The 19,878-nt window shown below is 47.6% G+C and overlaps 2 protein-coding genes across 5 annotated transcripts in view; one reads left to right on the forward strand and one right to left on the reverse strand.

Annotated features, from left to right (window-relative positions):
- Window positions 1-9,222, reverse strand: part of LOC147019895 (NUAK family SNF1-like kinase 1) — a 37,200-nt gene extending 27,978 nt beyond the window's left edge. For all 3 annotated transcript variants that reach the window (XR_015061565.1, XM_085894716.1, XM_085894715.1), the window contains exons 1-2: window positions 9,019-9,222; window positions 970-1,090 (exon numbers count right to left, since the gene is read on the reverse strand). Coding sequence is in view for 2 of the 3 variants with exons in the window: in XM_085894716.1 (XP_085750842.1) it covers window positions 970-1,090; window positions 9,019-9,222 (325 nt within the window). In the remaining variant the exon portion in view is untranslated. The remainder of the gene's footprint in view (window positions 1-969; window positions 1,091-9,018) is intronic.
- Window positions 9,223-9,415: 193 nt separating this feature from the next.
- LOC147019896 (uncharacterized) overlaps window positions 9,416-19,878 on the forward strand; it is a 41,467-nt gene continuing 31,004 nt past the window's right edge. For both annotated transcript variants that reach the window (XM_085894717.1, XM_085894720.1), the window contains exon 1: window positions 9,416-9,663. The gene's annotated coding sequence lies outside the window, so the exon portion shown is untranslated. The remainder of the gene's footprint in view (window positions 9,664-19,878) is intronic.

Raw genomic sequence — 19,878 nt, forward strand, 5'->3', positions numbered from 1 at the left:
ATCCCAGAAAATGGTCCTGTGGTGGAAACAAATGCAAACTAGAGGGTTCGTGGAACACCTTACCCCACACAGTCCTGAGAAACAAGGACATGGCCGGGGTTTTTTTTTTTCTGAACTTTATCGCCGTTGATGCAACGTCTTTTACACCACCTTATTTAACACGTTATACATGAGTTATTCGTGCCTGTTGTTTGTGTCCTTTATGACGTCCTTAAAACAGTAAGTTTCCTGTTTGGAACAATTTTCAATTTTGTTTGACTGCCGGACAGGCAGACACACGACAAGATTGTCTCACTTCTCTCTGCACATAACTGATCGGGACAAATTCAGTCAAAGTCCCGTTAATCAGCATGGCCGGGGACAGGTTAGTTTTCCCATTCATGTTCAAAATATAACATTAAATTGAAATTTAGTTGTACCTCGATCATAAATTGACATTTATAGACAGACAGACAAAGTGAGCCGATTGCTGAACCCCGCTTTTCGCTTTCCATGTGCGGTGTAAAAAAAGGATCATTCTCTGCTATTGTCACTTTGTCAGGATGCAGCCATACTTCGAATCAACTTTATTCTCACTGCTCCCCTCTGACTCCTCCAAAAATGTTACAATAATCATAATTACACCCAAACCTCTGAAAATTAACATCAAATCTTATAGTAATTAAATAAGTGGTATTTTCACCTATAAACAAAAATTCGGAGTTACACCCCTCCCCCCCCCCCATACCCCTCTACACCCTTCATCACCACCTCCACTCCTCCCCACCCTCCCATACCTCCACAGGTATTGATGTCAACAGGGCAAAAATACCAAAAAAGCAAAGCAACTACCAAGTATACAAGTCAAAGGGCAACGAACAATCAGCATGAACAGTTGACATCATGTGCAGGGGTCAGGTAAAGTGCAACATGTAAACCTTTAACCTGCTATTTCAAAACCCACCCGTGCTGCCAACAGTCACAACATACCTTCATAGATACGAATAATATGTGGGTGGATAAGAGAGGATAAGATTTCTATCTCCCGCCGAATAAGGTTCAATTCTTGTTGATTCTTTATCTTCAGTTTGTTCACAGTCTTTATTGCCACCTTCAAAAAAAACAACAAAATACAATGACATGCAACACCACAAACAACCGGAATCGCCATTGGCACTGCAAAAAAGTTACTTTCATCCCATCAAGCCCAAAACAAAACCCACATCAGGATAACCAAATAGGAGATGAAGAAAAGATTAAAGATTTGGAGTTTGCTTTGGCCTGTTCCCATCTGAGTACCTGATTCATGATTCTGGAATCCTATGATCAAATCCCATAATTAAATATACCGTGTTGCTTCATCCATCCGCTCGTATTGTTATTCACGCAAACTTTGGATTATGAAAATTATGAAAATACTTCAAGGTGGGAACAGTAAAGAAAGGTAAACAGATGAAAAAGTTTTTAAAGAAAGGCCCCAAGAGATCAGGCGGACAACACTGCACACTATTTGTTATCAGTTACAAGGTATGCCGACTGCTGCGGGAAACAACACAGCATGCCTTTCAACTTTTTGAGTTTTTTTTTTTTGTATACACTGTCGAGGCTCGTGTAAGAGCTAATACACAGAAGGTACAACAATGGGAGCAGGGGACAAGAGGACGATTTGTTAGTCTCGCCTCAGTCTCGCGGGGGCACCCTCGCCCGTCCTCGGAGTCTCGAGGGGACACCCTCACCCAGCCTCAGTCTCGCGGGGGCATCCTCGCCCTTCCTCGGAGTCTCATGTATGAGCTCAATAACCACTTGAAGGAGGTGGGTTTGGGGTGGATTAGCGGGGGTAGAACAGATCGTGGTTTTGGATTGGGGGAAGATAGGAGATGGTGGTGAGCTACTGTTTTGAAGACTTGGACGGAAGAGTGGGATTGAAGAGAGTGTGGGAGTTTGTTCCAAAGGCGGGAAAAAAACAGGAATTAAAGAATGAAGGTGAGCAGTGATTCTTTATTTTGCTAGTTTTACCAGAAGGGGGTTGTTGGTGGACCTTGAATACCCTGCGGAAATATGGTGGGGACACATTGCAGAGAAAGCGGGGGGGTGGGGGTGAGACCAGAGAGGAGACAATAGAAGACAGAAAGACCACCGACCTGCCTGCGGTGAGAGTGAGACCCAAGGACTCAGCCTCATCGCGGGAGATGCCCAATGATCCTAAATGCCTTGGTTTCCACAGCGTGAAGCCGAGAAAGGTGAGAGGTGGGAGTTCCAGCCCAGAGAGTAGAGCAGTACTCCACCAGGCTGCAGACGAAAGCTTTGTATTTGGCGAAGTGCTCAGTTGTGCCAAGGAAGGGCTTTGCACGATGGAGGATTCCCAGTTGAGATTGCCTTCAGTTGGATTCGCCTTCCATGAGGCAAAGGCAAGTTGTTTCAGGACAACTGCCTCACCACAAGCGTCTGTGTACCATTGGCAGGAGGAAGGGTAGGACAACCATGAGCAAGAGAAAGGAAGATGAGATGGGATAAATCTGTGATTGACAAAAACCTGTTGTTGGAATGGTCTGGTGATGCAGATTGACACGAGTCTCAATAACGTCTGTATTACTGGACTTTGAGGATGCGACATGTGGCTGTTAAACCAAACAAAAAAAAACATTTGTTAAACCAAAAAACAAGCTTTCAACTCGTTTTTCGTTTGTTACCCTCTCTCATCACAAACTTCCTGGAACCTAATTTTTTTAATATGGAAACAAAATATACTTGAACACACATTGGGAGTTTGAATCTACAATGTCTGGCTGGAGATAGGTTGAAGTACATGAGGTGCAATGTAAGGGCCATCACAGTATTTTATGCCATTGTTTAGATCATGTCTGGTTGTCTGATAAACGCCCAGATGTTACTTCCCATGTAGGATTTCAAAAACACTGGTGTAGTTGTTCATCTATTTGGAACTCGTTCATGTTTATATTTCATTTATTAAGGATAGGATTGTGGTTCGGTTGACATTCAGAAGACTGACAGTTAGCCAACCTGTTCAATCGTTATCAATACAATTGGTTACTGCCATAATGCTTTTTCCCCTTCCAAACAAGAATATCGAACCTCACCATTTTTTTTTATCTATCATTGATCAAATCAGACAGCTGAGCAATTGAATCAACAAAGAAGATGGAATGTGAAATGTTAAACAGTTTGTTGACGAACCAACAGACTTGACCATAGCTTTGTGTTCAAGTACACAAACTGCTTAGAGGATCCATAGTATGTACAATAAATATGCAAATCACTGTTGTTCATAGTTTAAGCCAAACTTTTTTGCAAACTGCATGAAGGAAATTAAAGGAACAATGGACAAATTTACACAGTATGTGTGATTTGAACATGGAATCCCAGCATCGCAAGCTTACTCCTGACATCGAATATTCCAATATCAGGGGAAAGGGGGGGGGGGGTGGTGTGCCGAATCCCACTCCTGACACCAAATGTTATGGGTTTATCGGCTGGGTCACGACTGGCTTCTCGGACCAGCTTCCCGACATTTGACCCTGAAGCTGACGAGCCGCAGTTAAGTCCATAGCACAACAGGTTGCTAAGCAACCACGGATACCATCTGAGACAATTAATTTAGGCAGGGTCCTCACGTCCAATTCCCGCAAATTAATTCTCCCAGATAGGGAACCGTGCCCTTGACGGCCCCACTTCTTAGATCAAGAACGGCCGAGCGGAACCGTAAGTGGGACATCTGCTAGTCTGACCATAGTAAAACTGCAGAGCAAAACTCCCATCCACTATTTGCACACTCGTGTCTAAACAACAGAGAAAGAGACACTCGGGCAGGTTGGAAACGAATGGTCACATTCAGCAAATGGCATATATTTACAAGCAAATAATTATGTACAAAGCAAAAGCAGTGTCACAAAGAAAGAGCCTTACCCTTGAACACAAAAGCTCCTTCGTCATTCAACTGACCACAAAGTTACAGACACAGGTGCCTCAATCATTCTGGGAATCAAAATAAGCAAGGGTGATGGACAAATAAAGGGAAGTCATTGGGGTTTGGTGTCGACCTCAGGCTCACCTGTACATATTCAACAAACAACGTGTATGGTGCAGTTATTGAGAAATGCAGGTGAGCGTTGCAACAGTCCACAGCAATTCCCAAACAATATATATATATATATATATATTTTTCATTTTCCCTACTTATATAATCAATTGCCTGATCATCACACCTACGAATTGCTGGATACATTGCAATGCTTATAAATGCTCGGAGATGCCAGCGTTTGTGGCTTTATTTCATTTCCACACAGGCGATAACCTCGAGAATTTCTTACATTAAACTGAATGACAAAGTTTAAGCTCTAAAATTGAACTTTGCAGCAGTTCCGACTGCTGAAAAAGTGTTCATTTATCCAATTCGGGCATTGTTTAGGTGTTTCCGGGTGCATGGGTTTATGATTGGTAATCACTTGCCAAGCCAACCATTCTGATAGAGTGCTTGCTTGAGTGCTTAAGCCACTTTCCGAGTGTCCAACAGTCGAGAGCGATACAGTTCATGTCCTGATCGGGCTGTACAGTCGGCAGTTGCTACAAGATAAGAGGTACATGTGGGTAAATTTGAATTTGTAAAGGTACTGTGTGCGTGCGTGTGTGTGTGTGTATGTGTGTGCGCATGTGCGTGTGCGTGTGCGTGTTGTCCATAAAGCATAACATATTCTCTTTGCGAACTCCCCTACCCCACCCTCTCTCTCTTTGTCCCATCATCGCTCTACCCCCTCCGAATACAGTGCAGCACCCTCCTCCACACCTCTCTCTCCCCTCCCCTATGCCCCCCCCCAAATCCCCTCACCCCCTCTCTCTCTCTCTGTCCGTCTCTTGACATATCTGGATGTTGGTTATATCTTGACGGTGGTTATCTCCACACGTGTTCAGATGGTGTTGATGTCCGGACGGGAGCTTGTGTCCGGACAGTGTTTATGTCCGGACGGGAGTTTGTCTCCGGATGTGTCCAGGTGGTATTTATGTCCAGACAGGAGTTTGGCCCCGGATTTGTCCGGTTTATCTCTGGACGGCTTGGCTCCAGACATGTCCAGGTGATGTTTGTTTACGGACATGTCCAGGTAGTGTTAGTTTCTGGGTGGTATTTATAGAATGATCGGTAGAAAATGGATTTCAGACATTATTTTGTTTCCATATTCACTGTTATTCTATACCGAATCATTTTGATGAGACATTATGAATCGTAATTGACACTCTACCACACGTCTGCCTTCCCTTCCCCCACCCCACCCCTCCTTGCTCCCCTCCCTGCTCTCTCTCCACCCCCCCCTCCTTTCTATTCCCATCAGTGAAGCAATGGGTAGTATTTGCTCGTGATAATAAAAATAATAATAATGGTAATGTTGATAATGATAATCTGTATACAATGGAGCAAGTGTATCTATGTCCAGCCACAAACCCATGTGACTATATGTCTCTTAATTATGTATTGTTTGAATGTCTGTTGCACCGTGACTATGTCTATTAATTACGTACTATTGGAATGTACCTTTAAAACCTTGAGACCCTTTCGACTGCTGAGACCCTTGGACCTTTGAAGACCCTTAAAGACTCCACATGCTGTTAGACATTTGTATCCTTTTGGCCCCTATATACCTTTATACCCATTGAGACCCTTGAGACTCCTCAGACCCTTTATTACCCTCAGACCTTTTGACACTTAAGACCTCGTAGACCCCAAATATCCTATAGACCCCTTTAGAACTCAGACTCCATTAGACCATTGAGAACCCCTGAGGCTCCTTTGCACCTTTGCTCCTTGTAATACCCTTTAGACCCCTTTTCGACATTTTAAGACCCTTTAGGGTTGATGAAAATTCTGACCCTTTCGACCTGAAATTACATCTTTTCGATCCCTATGAAAAGAAAAGACCTATGAAAAGATCCTTTTGACAGTTTCAACCCTTTAGACATTTTCAGACCTTTCGACCTCTTCAGCAAGACCATGTAGACCTTTCATTTGCAATCAATGACCTTTCATTTAGTACCACCTTCCATTTATTTGCCACACCAAATACACCAAACAAGCCAACTTCCGATGAGGGTCTGCGATCTCCGATTGCTCTTTCTAGTTTTCTTTATTTTTATTACACTGGTGAAGTTTATTGACCAAGGATGAAATACCCTTGTATTGTGACATGTACAATATATGTGGAAATAGCCTATCTATCTTGCCATCGCCGCATAGGTCTACGATTTCTGGGTGTGCAGATAATGCATACACTGTAATGGGCATAGTTAGTGTATAACGAATTACATTTTTACAAAAGGTTTCACAAACTTTTAAAAAAGATAACTTGCAGTGACCACCAGGCACAGAACCAAGAGAAAGCAGAAGTCTATTTGCCAAAGCTCATCTTTCTCTTTGTGTGTTTTGTCTATTAAGAACTTCATTATTAGATACTGCGTCAATGTTGTGCTCATTACTTGATAATTTTTTAAATATTAATTTTAAATTACATTAATTTAAGTTGAACTTTTGTATATCTGCAAGTAAACAGCTAGTTTTATACATATGTATGTATGACATGAATGCACTCTCATGCAAGCAGCATATCGAGCACCAACAGGAAGATGACATTACGGATGTGTGCTCGTGAAAGCACACAAAGGTTTCAATTTCATAGACCATTACAGGTAGAAACTCCACACCTCTATGAGGAAGTAAAAAAAAAACAAAAGGCCATGAGGAAGCAGCAGCAACACACACACACACACACACACACACACACACACACACACACACACACACGAGTGTAAAATGTTGCACCATTTAAGCTCCACCACATTCCACACCAAAAAAAGATATAACCAACCCCCTGTTCCAAATACAAATTACACTGGATTTGACAAGGACAAAGTAAACTGCAATTTAATCTTTTACATTTATTGGGATTTTGAGCACAACAAGTGTTAAGCATGTTAAAAAAAAACCTACAGGATCGTTTGTTATCACAAAGAGGAGTTCCTCTCATCAATAAAAAGCCATATTCATATAGTCAAGGCACATACACATTTTACACTTTTGCATTTCAATGGAGCAACTCGAACACACCATCAGTTTCTTGCGGGGGCATCCTCGCCCGTCCTCGGAGTCTCACGGGGACACCCTCGCCCGTCCTCGGAGTCTCTAGGGGACACCCTCGCCCGTCCTCGGAGTCTCGAGGAGACACCCTCACCCAGCCTCAGTCTCGCGGGGGCATCCTCGCCCGTCCTCGGAGTCTCACAGGGGCACCCTCGCCCATCCTTGGAGTCTCACGAGGACACCCTCGCCCGTCCTCGGAGTCTCGAGGGGCCACCCTCACCCAGCCTCAGTCTCGCGGGGCACCCTCGCCCGTCATCAGAGTCTCGAGGGGACACCCTCACCCAGCCTCAGTCTCGCGGGGGCATCCTCGCCCGTCCTCGGAGTCTCGAGGGGACACCCTCACCCAGCCTCAGTCTCGCGGGGGCATCCTCGCCCTTCCTCGGAGTCTCGAGGGGACACCCTCACCCAGCCTCAGTCTCGCGGGGGCAACCTCGCCCGTCCTCGGAGTCTCGAGGGGACACCCTCACCCAGCCTCAGTCTCGCGGGGGCATCCTCGCCCGTCCTCGGAGTCTCACGGGGACACCCTCGCCCGTCCTCGGAGTCTCTAGGGGACACCCTCGCCCGTCCTCGGAGTCTCGAGGAGACACCCTCACCCAGCCTCAGTCTCGCGGGGGCATCCTCGCCCGTCCTCGGAGTCTCACAGGGGCACCCTCGCCCATCCTTGGAGTCTCACGGGGACACCCTCGCCCGTCCTCGGAGTCTCGAGGGGCCACCCTCACCCAGCCTCAGTCTCGCGGGGGCACCCTCGCCCGTCATCAGAGTCTCGAGGGGACACCCTCACCCAGCCTCAGTCTCGCGGGGGCATCCTCGCCCGTCCTCGGAGTCTCGAGGGGACACCCTCACCCAGCCTCAGTCTCGCGGGGGCATCCTTGCCCGTCCTCGGAGTCTCGAGGGGACACCCTCACCCAGCCTCAGTCTCGCGGGGGCAACCTCGCCCGTCCTCGGAGTCTCGAGGGGACACCCTCACCCAGCCTCAGTCTCGCGGGGGCATCCTTGCCCGTCCTCGGAGTCTCGAGGGGACACCCTCACCCAGCCTCAGTCTCGCGGGGGCAACCTCGCCCGTCCTCGGAGTCTCGAGGGGACACCCTCACCCAGCCTCAGTCTCGCGGGGGCATCCTCGCCCTTCCTCGGAGTCTCGTGTATGAGGTCAATAACCTCTCCATAGAAGCATCTTGTTAGGGTTGATCCCTGGCAGGTCAGACCAAAGCAAAAACCATCGTTCTCGCTCAGTGACAGCAGGAACACCACACTTCAGTGCACAAAGTCATTTGGATGTTGTCATTAAGCCGGCTGTCCCAGCTATATATTTAAAACCACCATCAAAAGACCAGGCTATTGTGTGCCGGTACCCTCAAAAAATGCACTCATTATAACTCAGTCGAAATGCTCCCGGGTGCTCCGACCGAAGGCAAGTTTCGCACCACCACAGCAAGGATTGCACCGGGTGGTTTGCCATTTATAATTTGTTCAGGGTGCAGGTAACAACTCATCCTCCTCTGTGATCGTTCATGCCGAGCAACCAATGCTGAGAGATGGTCCACCCGGCTTCACGTTCGTCCGAGGGACGGAGCGCACCCATCCATCGCAGAGTGCGAAGCACCAAGATGGCAGTTTATAGTCGGATCTGGAATCGAACACGGTCTGGAATATTGACAGGTAAGTGCATTCATCACCTTTGCATCACCCTGTTGGACTTTCTCGTTGAATGTGAAGAGCACTAACTGCGGGAAGTGGGATGATGGACCAAATTACCTTTACCTGGCTTGAAGCACCTTCTGATTATAGCGTACGACATAATAATAATAATAATAATAATAATAATAATAGCAGTTCATGGACCATTCACCTCTCAGCAGACTTCTGATACCTCCCCATCCCATTAACTCACCCTGTGAACTCACCTTCTTCCCCGTCATCTTCTCCACGCCCCTGTTCACCTTCCCGAAGGACCCTTTACCCACAGACTCGAGGATCTCATAACGACGTTTCACGCGTCCCCTCCGAGCCCCCGGGGCCAGCCGGCCTGGACCGGCTCCTTCCTCGGGACCCTGAACAGTCTGCCGGCTCGTTCGGAGGGCCAAGGAGTTGATGAACGCCATCGCCATGGTGCACACAGCGGAGAGAAAGTTCCAATGGGGGGAGAGTTCCTCGGGATCTGGCGGTCCACCTGGCTTGAGAATTCCTCCTCGCTCGCTGTCAACCGTACGACCACCTCGTCACCAGTGCGAGCTCAATGTAAACATGGTACGGAAGAGGACGGGAACATACCTTGAAATGCTGCGACGCGCGTTTCCCCGCCCTCGAGAGGTGGACCTTGATGTACCTCCACTCCCCCTGGGGACTGGGGTGGGCTCACGAGGTTAAATAGCAAAACATTTAATTACCTCGTGAACCTTTGTTCGTGCAATCAGCATTGGGGGGACGCATGGAACATGCGACGATTCTTTTGGGTCATTGCAGGTGGAACTTTTCACCACCTTTCAGCTCGGCGGAAGGTGGGAAGCGTGGGAATTTTGCCATGACCCGTCATCGACGTCACACTCGAGGTATCTTCACGAGCAAAGGTGGACGGAGGTGATGTGCTCACCTCTGTGTGTCTGTCTCTATGTTTGTGTCTCTGTCAAAAAGTTGTGGACGGATTCGGACGAAATGTACTGGACAGTTTGGGCGTGTGACAAAGACGAAATGATTCGATTTTGGTGAAGATCCGAGTCTGGATCTGGACACGAGAGTTATTTAATTATTTTTTTGTTCGTGATTCTTCACCATTGAGAGATGGAGCCAAAAACCATGTATTGTTGCGAATTTGGAAGCCTTGTGCACACAGACAGACAGCTGTCCCCGTAGCTTAGTCATTTCGATAAGTGTGTGTTTCTAGTTAGGGCCCCCTACCTGTGTCTAATGGGAATTACATGTGTGCGCTGCGAATTACTTTTTTAGTCAGGGTTTTCTTGTATTTTTACATCAACGATAACAACAACAACACCCCTTCACCTCGCTTCCTCGACCCGAAGCAGTTACACACGTGGCCAGAGGTCAGGAAGTGGGTGGAGCCACAAACACCTCCGCTCGGGACTCCGCCCAGAAGAGTGGGACTTTCCCCGCCTTCCGTGGGCCTGTCCAATGGAGGACGGCCAGAGAATCGCGCGATGAGTCCAACCAATGAGGAGGCGAGTGGCCAGAGAGAAGAGGCCCTCCCGCCTGAGAAGAAAATGTGGTGATCTGGACCAGCAAGAAGAGATAGACGGGACAACGCGGTGTCCGCAGCTGCTTGTCTCCTGTCATTGCTTCTGATCACAGCTCAAGCACGTTGTCTGGACCTCTGATCGCAGCTTGAGTGCGTAGTCTGGTTCTCTGGTCTGCTCGACACTGGTCTGGTCCCATCTGCTCGACGCTGGTCTGGCCTCATCTCGTCGTTGGCGCTGGTCTGCATCTGGCTGCCCTGGTCCGTCTTCTGGCGACCGGAGCTCCGGGAGGGGGTGGACGTCCAGCCGTGCGCCCGCCACCAGGTAGCCAGCCGTCCTGACTCCCAGCCGAACTATCCTCCATGGCTGGAGAGCTGAGTAAAGACCATTGAGGTCCATTTCTTTTGTGGGTGTCCTGTGGGCCTGTCTTTAAGTAGCAACTGGTTCATTGCTTTTGCTGTAAATTATTTACATGCTTTATAGTCGGTTTAACTCTGCCATTTATGTGTTCCTTCCCAACCGATTTTAAATAAATACTCCTATTGTTGAATGTTTCAGCTCGTCTTTGTCCTTTCCTTCATTTGTTTAGCATGATGCGTGTTGGGTGATTAAAAAGGCCGTTGCTGTTGTAGTTGTATATTTCGACCGACCGTCCTCGGTAACCATCCGCTCGGGTTACGCATTGGTCGAACACAGAAACGGCTCGTTCCGCTCGAGCTCCGTCGAGGGTGTGGATTCCTCGGTAGCTCGCCACATGGGCCTCTAGGTATTTTGAAGATTGGCAAATAACCCTGTCCCACGCAGTTGAATTATTGACGATTCACGGTCCTGTAAGGGGACCCGTACCTTCGGAGTTATCCGAGGGTAACGATCTGAATTTCGGGTGTTCGGTGGAGTCGACTCTGCTGCTCCAACTTGCGGTCGTACTTGCAGCCGATACCCGGCCCACAACAGTCTCGCATGCTATCTCAAAAAGTTGTGGACAAGTTATGACCAAACGAGGTGGATGAGTTGGTGAGGTGACAAGAACAAGCCGATTCGATTTGGGTTCAGATCTGGATTCAGATCCGGCCTTATCAGAGGCATACAAAACATAAACTGTTCAGCCTGGTAGAGGTATGTTCTCTACCGAGTGCTGCACTCGTCCAAATATGGACTGACGGGAAAGCTTGATAAACCGTGCCCATTGATCTCAGTCACTCCGAGTTTGAACGTTTTCAAATCGAAACGTTTCTTCCAACGGACGAAACGAGATGCATAGAATTCAATAAATCTGAGCCCGTTTTGGGGGAGCCGAGGGAATTCCGTTTGTTGAATAAAGCTGCCAACACACCTGAATATTTCCCATTGAGACCCCTCTTGTTAATAGCCTTGAACCAGATGATGTGTTTGGACCTCCATATATGTTTGGACAGGTAATCGTGAAGATGGTCGCGAGCTGAAGGTCTGGTCGGCGTGGTCACAGATCGAGACCACCTCGAGGGAATGGTGCATGGTGCGCCGTTGTTTTCTTGAATACATGGTCGAGGCTCGTGGAAGAGCTTTAACAGAATGGAAGACCAGAAAGGAAGAGGTAGAATACAGAGATGCCACCAACCTGCCTGCGATGGATGCGAGGGGAACGGGCTGAAACACTCAGCTTCGTGGTGGGAGATCCCATTGATTTTGAGGACCTTGCTTTCCAGTGCATCAAAAAGGGCAAAGTGTGAGGCAGGGGTGCCAGCCCAAAGGGGAGAGCAGGGATGTGTTCAATTACCAAGTTTCTTGGAGAGCACTCAAGCAAGTACTCCATTCACACCCGTTGATAAGGAACAGCTAGCTTGGGAAGCGCTAGCAAGCTGCTTGGTAACTGAAGACCCTCCCCCACCCCCCCCCCACTCCATCAAGCTTGACTGTGTCTTTAATAAAGTTAAAGAAGAAGACCTTGTTGTAGGTTGTCAAAAGTTAAGATTGGCCAAGGAAAGACCTTGCATCATGGATGCTTCCCAGTCTGCAGCCGGCTTTGGAGGCCATCTTGGAAATATGGTCTGCCCAGGAGAGATCATAGCTGATGGTGAGGCATCAAAAGTTTGAGTGACTAATTAACCTCTTCAAGTGGTTTGTTTAGGGAGTAGATTAGAGGGTTTGCCAGACAGACCTTCTTTCCAGGACGGTCCAAAAAGAACACGCTCGCCATGATGTAATCGCAAGGTTAATTGCAAGTTCCACCAAAAATAGGCAGGAGAATTCCTTTGATTGAAGTGTCTCAAGATCCACAAAAAGGTGCATTTCGAAATGACCTGCATGTGACGATGGACACTCCACCTGCAACATTTGCTCCGGTGGCTCAAAAGCCAAAATGAGTCAGGCCTAAGTCACATTTGCTCTACGGCGACGATACGGCGGCCGTACGCCCTCTGAATTGACAGAAACGTGCGGGGGCCGCAGAGTTTCTGAGGTGGCCTCAGGGTGGCCCTACGCCGTTTGGCTATATTTTACAGGTTGTAAGGTCGCCGTGGAATTATAACGCGGAGTTATAACTTTTTTCACTTCTACGTTCGCCGTTGCAATTCGACAAGCCGAAAAAAAAAAAAACTGGTAAAAAAAATAAAATAAATAAACCCATTCATTACCGTCCGTCTGGCCGCACGTTCGCCTTAGGGCCCCCCTGCGGTCGCCTTGCGGGCACCTTGCGTCTGCCTTCAAAATTCTATGGCCGCCGCAGGAACGCCCTAAGGTCACCATGCGAAATCACATCAAAGACTGTACGGCACCCCCACGTTTTCGGTCTCCACAATTTATAAATACGCCGTGCGGCTACCCGAAAAATAAAAACATATGTGACTGCTACATTGTGTGACCATGAAAATACTGCGGCCGCCGTATAATTGCTAGTGGCCATAGATTTTGGAGACCCCACGGCCGCCGTGGCAAATGTGACTTAGGCCTTAGTGCAGACAGGGGAGGGCACCGCATCAGCGTTACAGCTATGCTCCCAGCAATGATGCAGCCAGCAGCCAAAGGCTGCATCCAATATGGTGATTGATCCATCCATTGGGACCACACTGCACAGAATGTTTGCTGCTCAAGCAGTCTCCTTGGCTATTGGGCACAATCCTAGACGGGTCACCACTCCGACACAGTATACCAGCATGCTGGCACTCATTTTGCCGACCTCAGAAGGATGACAGGCAGTCAACCCCACCTGGTATTAATTCAACGACCAAGCGGGATTTGAACTTATGACCTCAGGATCCCAAGCCCACCACCCTAAGGCGAACGTGCGGCCAGGTGGATGGTAACGAGTGGGTTTTTATCTTGCCAAAACGAAGTTTTTGCAAGATATGTTAGTCAGCTTGTATGTTTTTTTTTGTCTGTAATCACGTATCGATCACTCTGCAGAGCACAGTTATCATTGGAAATTTTTGTAACTTCGCATATCAGAGGCCTATAGAGGTCCCTTTCAGCGCATAAAATTTTCAAGGTCAAAGGTCAAGGTCACTTTGTCGCAAATCAGGGGAGTCGATGAAACCCTTATTTTTTGAGTAATTTTGATCTGATCGTCTTCAAACTTCATGGGAATATAGTTCATGGTCTGGCGCTCAGGTGATTAATTTGTGGTGACAATTGGCCTTGACCTTCATGGTTTGCGCTGGAGGTCAAAAGTTTTTGACCCCAAGGTCAAACTTTGAAATCTTAGATACCATATCGAGTAACACCTCAAATGAAAGCGCTTGATAATTGCTTTCCAGATCTGTCAAAAGTTTGACGCTATGACGTCATTTGATGACGTCATGACGAAAAAACGGATTTTCATGAAAATTTTATTTCCTCAGTTCTCATCAAAATCTCTTGATATTTCATGTACAACGGTCCTGGAGAGATACCATTAACCGTACGAAAATATAAAGGTCAGGGTCACAAAAAGGTCAAGCATCAACGTCGACGAAACCCTTATTTTTGAGTAACTTTAATCGAATAAATAAGTCACTCATGTTCACATTTTGGCAAGATACTGGTCACCCTGGGGGTGACATTGGTTTATTTATTTTTTTAACCAGTTCTTTTGTTTCGGCTTGTCGAATTGCTACGGCGAACGTAGAAATGAAAAAGTTATAACTCCGCGCTATAATTCCACGGCGACCCCAGGCCTGTAAAATATAGCCATACGGCGTAGGGCCACCCTGAGGCCACCTCAGAAACTCTGCGGCCACCGCACGTTTCTGTCAATTCAGGGGTGTACGGCCGCCGTATCCTCGCCGTAGAGCAAATGTGACTTAGGCCTAAGCCAACACCAGGCATACGATGAATGATGACTGCACACGTGACTTACAATCACAGTGCTCGCTATTCATTTAGGCTGGTAAAACTGGTAAAAAGAAAAAGAATATATACCCACTCGTTACCGTCCGTCTGGCCGCACGTTCGCCTTAAGGCCCCCTGCGGTCGCCTTGCGGGCACCTTGAGGCTACCTTGCGTCTGCCTTGAAAATTCTATGGCCGCCGCAGGGCCCCCTTAAGGTCACCGTGCGACATCAAGTCAAAGACCGTACGGCACCCCCACGTTTTCGGTCTCCACAATTTATAAATACGCCGTGCGGCTCCCCGAAAAATAAAAACATATGTGACTGCTACATTGTGTGACCGTGGAAATCCTGCGGCCGTCGTATAATTGCTCATGGCCGTAGATTTTGGAGACCCCACGGCCGCCGTGGCAAATGTGACTTCGGCCTTCGGCCTCAGTCATAGTTTGTATTATTTTGAAGGAAGATTATTATGAAGTGGGATGTGCCATTATCACCCCGCACGCACGCACGAAGCGAATAGTGGGATGAAGCAATCGGTTCACTTTGTCGGTCTGTCTATCCACAGAACAACTTCATTTCAATTGAATTACATCTTTTGAACATTGTAGAACATTGAATCAGAACGCGGACCTGCAGTTTAGTCGTACTTTGGGTCTCAATTTGGCAAAATTTACGGAACCTCATTCCGATTGCGCATGCGCACAGAGAGAGGGGACGAAGATTTAAAAAAATTTACTCTGTCTGGCATCAAAAAAAATTGAAAATCATTCCAAACGGGAAACTTATTGTTTGAAAGGATGTCATAAAGGACACAAACAACAAGCATGAGTAATGAATGTAACATGTAAAATAAGGTGGAAAACTTCCAAAAAAAGTTTTGTTTTTGTTTTTTAATTTTTATGCAGCTTTTAAAACTTTTATTTTATTTCAATTTAACTAGATGTTTGAACCCTCGAGAACACAAATCGCCTTCTTGGCACTTCCAAACACCTCCAGTTTAGCATTATTTGGACAAAATAAGTACGCCATTTTACTCGATCTCGATCAATCAAATGTGCCGCTCACACTCTCAGCATTGGGGAATATCGAGATTAACACAGAATTGCAGCTCGTAGGAAATATAGATGTGCTCAGAAACACAAAGCAAGACTTTAAAAGACTCTTCCCATGTCCTTTTTCTCAAGACTACGCGGCAAAGGGTGTCCGATGAACTCTCAAGGTTTACATGTAGTATGTACAGGTCGATAAGGAATAAATCGATGTGGGGTCACTCTCCTGGATGTGTTGTACCATGACATTTCGGGAAAAGGGATCCTTACTGTAGTTAACGGACCGGTGTTTGTTTGTGTGTTTGTTTGTTTGTCACGCTACTCTAGTTCTGAACCGATTAAATCCAAACTTGCTACATAGGATCAGCATGACCCAAGTTCGTGTGTCGGGGTGTTTTTACCTTTGACAATGGTCTTGGGCGGCGGGGAGGATGAGGATGCAAATTCTCTATGTAAATGTGTACCGTGTAGCGCCGCCTACAGGTCGGGGAGAGTATTACAAGTCTCCACCATTTGCAGTACAGTATGTCTGTCTCCACGTTTTCCAGTGCTGTGAAGGTGTTTTGAATTTTAAGCAGGAGGTATGTTTTTACTTCATGCACATAACTACATGGTTTTTTTTTTTTGGGGGGGGGGTTCCTACACAGAGCTGTCAGTTGCCTATACACCGCCCAAAGTAAGAATGTGTTGCATGCTTGGAACGAGATCACCCATAGGGTACTTTGCTTGTTAGTATAATTAATGACCACAGGGTGTTTGATTTAACATTTAAGGTGGAAAGGAGAATATACAAGTTCAATGGACACAGCAGGAAGCCATACATAAAATAATATATATATATATATTTTTTATTGGAGATATATATATATATATATATATATATATATATATATATATATATATATTATAAAATATAATATATAAAAAATATATAATATATATTTTATTGAATGTATTCAACGCCGAGTAGCTGAGAAGTTTCGTTCCATAACTCGGTAATTCTTAGATCTAGGACCTCCAAATTTGCACGTTTGACCGTAAATGTTAGTGGGAAGAGCTGTTAAAATATGAGTGTGATAGCATGTCGGGAATCGAACCTACAGTGTTTTTCCAGATAACGCGGTCATTCTAGTAGGTATAAACTTGACATTTGAGGGATATGCGCACACTATTTAGAAAAACCACGGGGTAATTTTTCAGCCCATTGTCTTTTATATAAATCGTTTTACAGGAAGTTTTGTGTTGTTTATAGCATATTACTGTGATCTACAGTACAATGCCGCCCCCTGGTAAACAAATACAGTACTGTGCTGAACCTTGGGGGCTGCACTTGACAAAGGGAAACTTCACACACATGTTCCCCAAGCACTGCGGGATACCGAGGTGTTCACTAATAAATCATTCTTTAAAAAAAATCTGGCAGTTATGATTGTTTTGAAGAATGAACCTTTTTTGAAGAATCAATGATTTTTTGAAGAATGCACTCAACCTTTAAAAATTCTCTCCCCATTGGAGTGCTTGCTTGAGTTGTTAAGCCACTTGGCAAACGCTCTTTAAGCATCGATGGCAATACCGCGGCACGGTTTTCCATGGGGACGTCTGCCGAGTTAGGAAGGCAAAATAAGTTATATGATTACAATGAGTAAAAAATGTTTTCAGTTGTTACAAAGCAATGAATCACCTCATCACGGCAGGATAGCCGAGAGTTATGCTCCCTCTCCCACCCTCCATTCTCTCACCCCTCTCCCACCACTATCTCACTCCCTCCCACCACGATCCCTCTCTCTTGCATCACACTCCCTCTCTCTCCCACCCCTCTCCCTCTCTCTCTCTCTCTCTGATCCCTTCCCCTCCTCCACCCCCCCCTCTGTTCAGGTGACTGTTAAGGACTGACAGATTAGTTTTTAATTCAAAACTGCTTCCCCATAGTGTAGCATGAACGAATGAAACTCAGAGTGAGCCAACCAAGGGGTGCAAAGGTCACTGCATGTCCAAGCATGCAGGCCTTTGCCAGGTAGATTGCTTGGGTTTTCAATGCTCCCACCCCATTTTATATTGAACTACCCAGTTAATAAGAAAATGTTGCTGTTTGGGTACATTTTATTGCCCTTCCCTTCCCCTCCCCTCACAATGCCTTCCCTTTCTCACTCCTCACACCATCTTCCCTTCCCCTCATGCTGCCTTTCTCTCCCCTTGTGCTGCCTTTCCTTCCCCTCCCTTCACACTGCCTTCCCTTCCCCTCATGCTGTCTTTCCTTCCTCTCAAGCTGCTTTCCCTTCAAGCTGCCTTCCTTTTCCTCCCCTCTCACTGCCTTCCCTTCCCTCTATTCACACTGCCTTCCCTTCCCCTCCCCTCATGCTATCCTCCTCCCAAACCCCCTCCACCACCATACAACTCTCCGCAGGTGGAGGAGCCCAAGGGGTGTCAAAGATTGTGCGAGTTGGACAAATGAAAGCGTTTATTTTTTCACAGTCGGAACTGTTGCTCTGATCAATCTTATATATTATTTCCGAGTTTGTGGTTTCGTGTCGCGCTATCTTCGACTTTGTTCTGCGCTCGAGTAACGTGATATTCGGCTTACATTATCTCAAAGACCATATGAGGTGCATGGTACAAAAAAAAGTAAATAAAATGGTTCTGAAACAGTGAAATTGTATTCCACTTACTGCATTAAAGTAAAATTACTACTGATACTCTGCATCAGTTCCTTTCTCAAGCACACCCACCCCAACATGTCGCGCAGAGCGCGGGTTATGCTAGTTCTGCAATTAGTTTCTGGTTAAGAGATTCCAGAGCTTATCGTATGTGTGGAAATTAAATAAAGGCACCAACACTTGTGTGACTTTTTTGATGATTGAAGGAAAACTCCCTTCCCTTCCTCTTCCCTCATGCTTACACCCCCCCCCCCCCCACACACACCCTTCCAGGGTCATCTCTGGGTGGTGTCTGGACATTGTTTTGCTATGACCCATTTGAACATGCTGTTTTAACGTCCCCAATTTTGTTCAATCCTTTATTAATGCTGGCATAAGGAGACCATCCCCCCCCCACACTTTCCCTCAAGTCCCCCTATCAAATGCATGTCCAGAACACCCCCTTCCCCTCCCCATTACCCCCTCTCTCCCCCATCCTCATCGCTCCCTCCCACCTCCCGCAGTGTAACGAGACATGTGGTGAGGCCTCGCTCTCCTCCTTCCATGATCTCTCCCCCTTCCTTGCTCTCTCCCCCTTCCATGATCTCTCCCCCTTCCTTGCTCTCTCCCCCTTCCTTGCTCTCTCCCCCTTCCTTGCTCTCTCCCCCTTCCTTGCTCTCTCCCCCTTCCTTGCTCTCTCCCCCTTCTCGCTCCTCCACCCTTCCTCGCTCCTCCACCCTTCCTCACTCCTCCACCCTTCCTTGCTCCTCCACCCTTCCTCGCTCCTCCACCCTTCCTCGCTCCTCCACCCTTCTTCGCTCCTCCACCCTTCCTCGCTCCTCCACCCTTCCTCGCTCCTCCACCCTTCCTCGCTCCTCCACACTTCCTCGCTCCCCACCCTTCATCGCTCCTCCACCCTTCCTCGCTCCTCCACCCTTCCTCGCTCCTCCACCCTTCCTCGCTCCTCCACCCTTCCTCGCTCCTCCACCCTTCCTCGCTCCTCCACCCTTTCTCGCTCCCCCACCCTTCCTCGCTCCTCCACCCTTCCTCGCTCCTGCACCCTTCCTCGCTCCTCCACCCTTCCTCGCACCTCCACCCTTCCTCGCCCCTCCACCCTTCCTCGCTCCTCCACCCTTTCTCGCTCCCCCACCCTTCCTCGCTCCTCCACCCTTCTTCGCTCCTCCACCCTTCCTCGCTCCTCCACCCTTCCTCGCTCCTCCACCCTTCCTCGCTCCCCCACCCTTCCTCGCTCCTCCACCCTTCCTCGCTCCCCCACCCTTCATCGCTCCTCCACCCTTCCTCGCTCCTCCACCCTTCCTCGCTCCTCCACCCTTCCTCGCTCCTCCACCCTTCCTCGCTCCTCCACCCTTCCTCGCTCCTCCACCCTTCCTCGCTCCTCCACCCTTTCTCGCTCCCCACCCTTCCTCGCTCCTCCACCCTTCCTCGCTCCTCCACCCTTCCTCGCTCCTCCACCCTTCCTCGCTCCTCCACCCTTCCTCGCTCCTCCACCCTTCCTCGCTCCTCCACCCTTCCTCGCTCCTCCACCCTTCCTCGCTCCTCCACCCTTCCTCGCTCCTCCACCCTTCCTCGCTCCTCCACCCTTTCTCGC

Source organism: Eptatretus burgeri, chromosome 9 (assembly GCF_056783735.1).
Source record: "Eptatretus burgeri isolate ZD-2024b chromosome 9, Ebu_testis_v1, whole genome shotgun sequence".
NCBI classification, from domain to species: domain Eukaryota; kingdom Metazoa; phylum Chordata; class Myxini; order Myxiniformes; family Myxinidae; genus Eptatretus; species Eptatretus burgeri.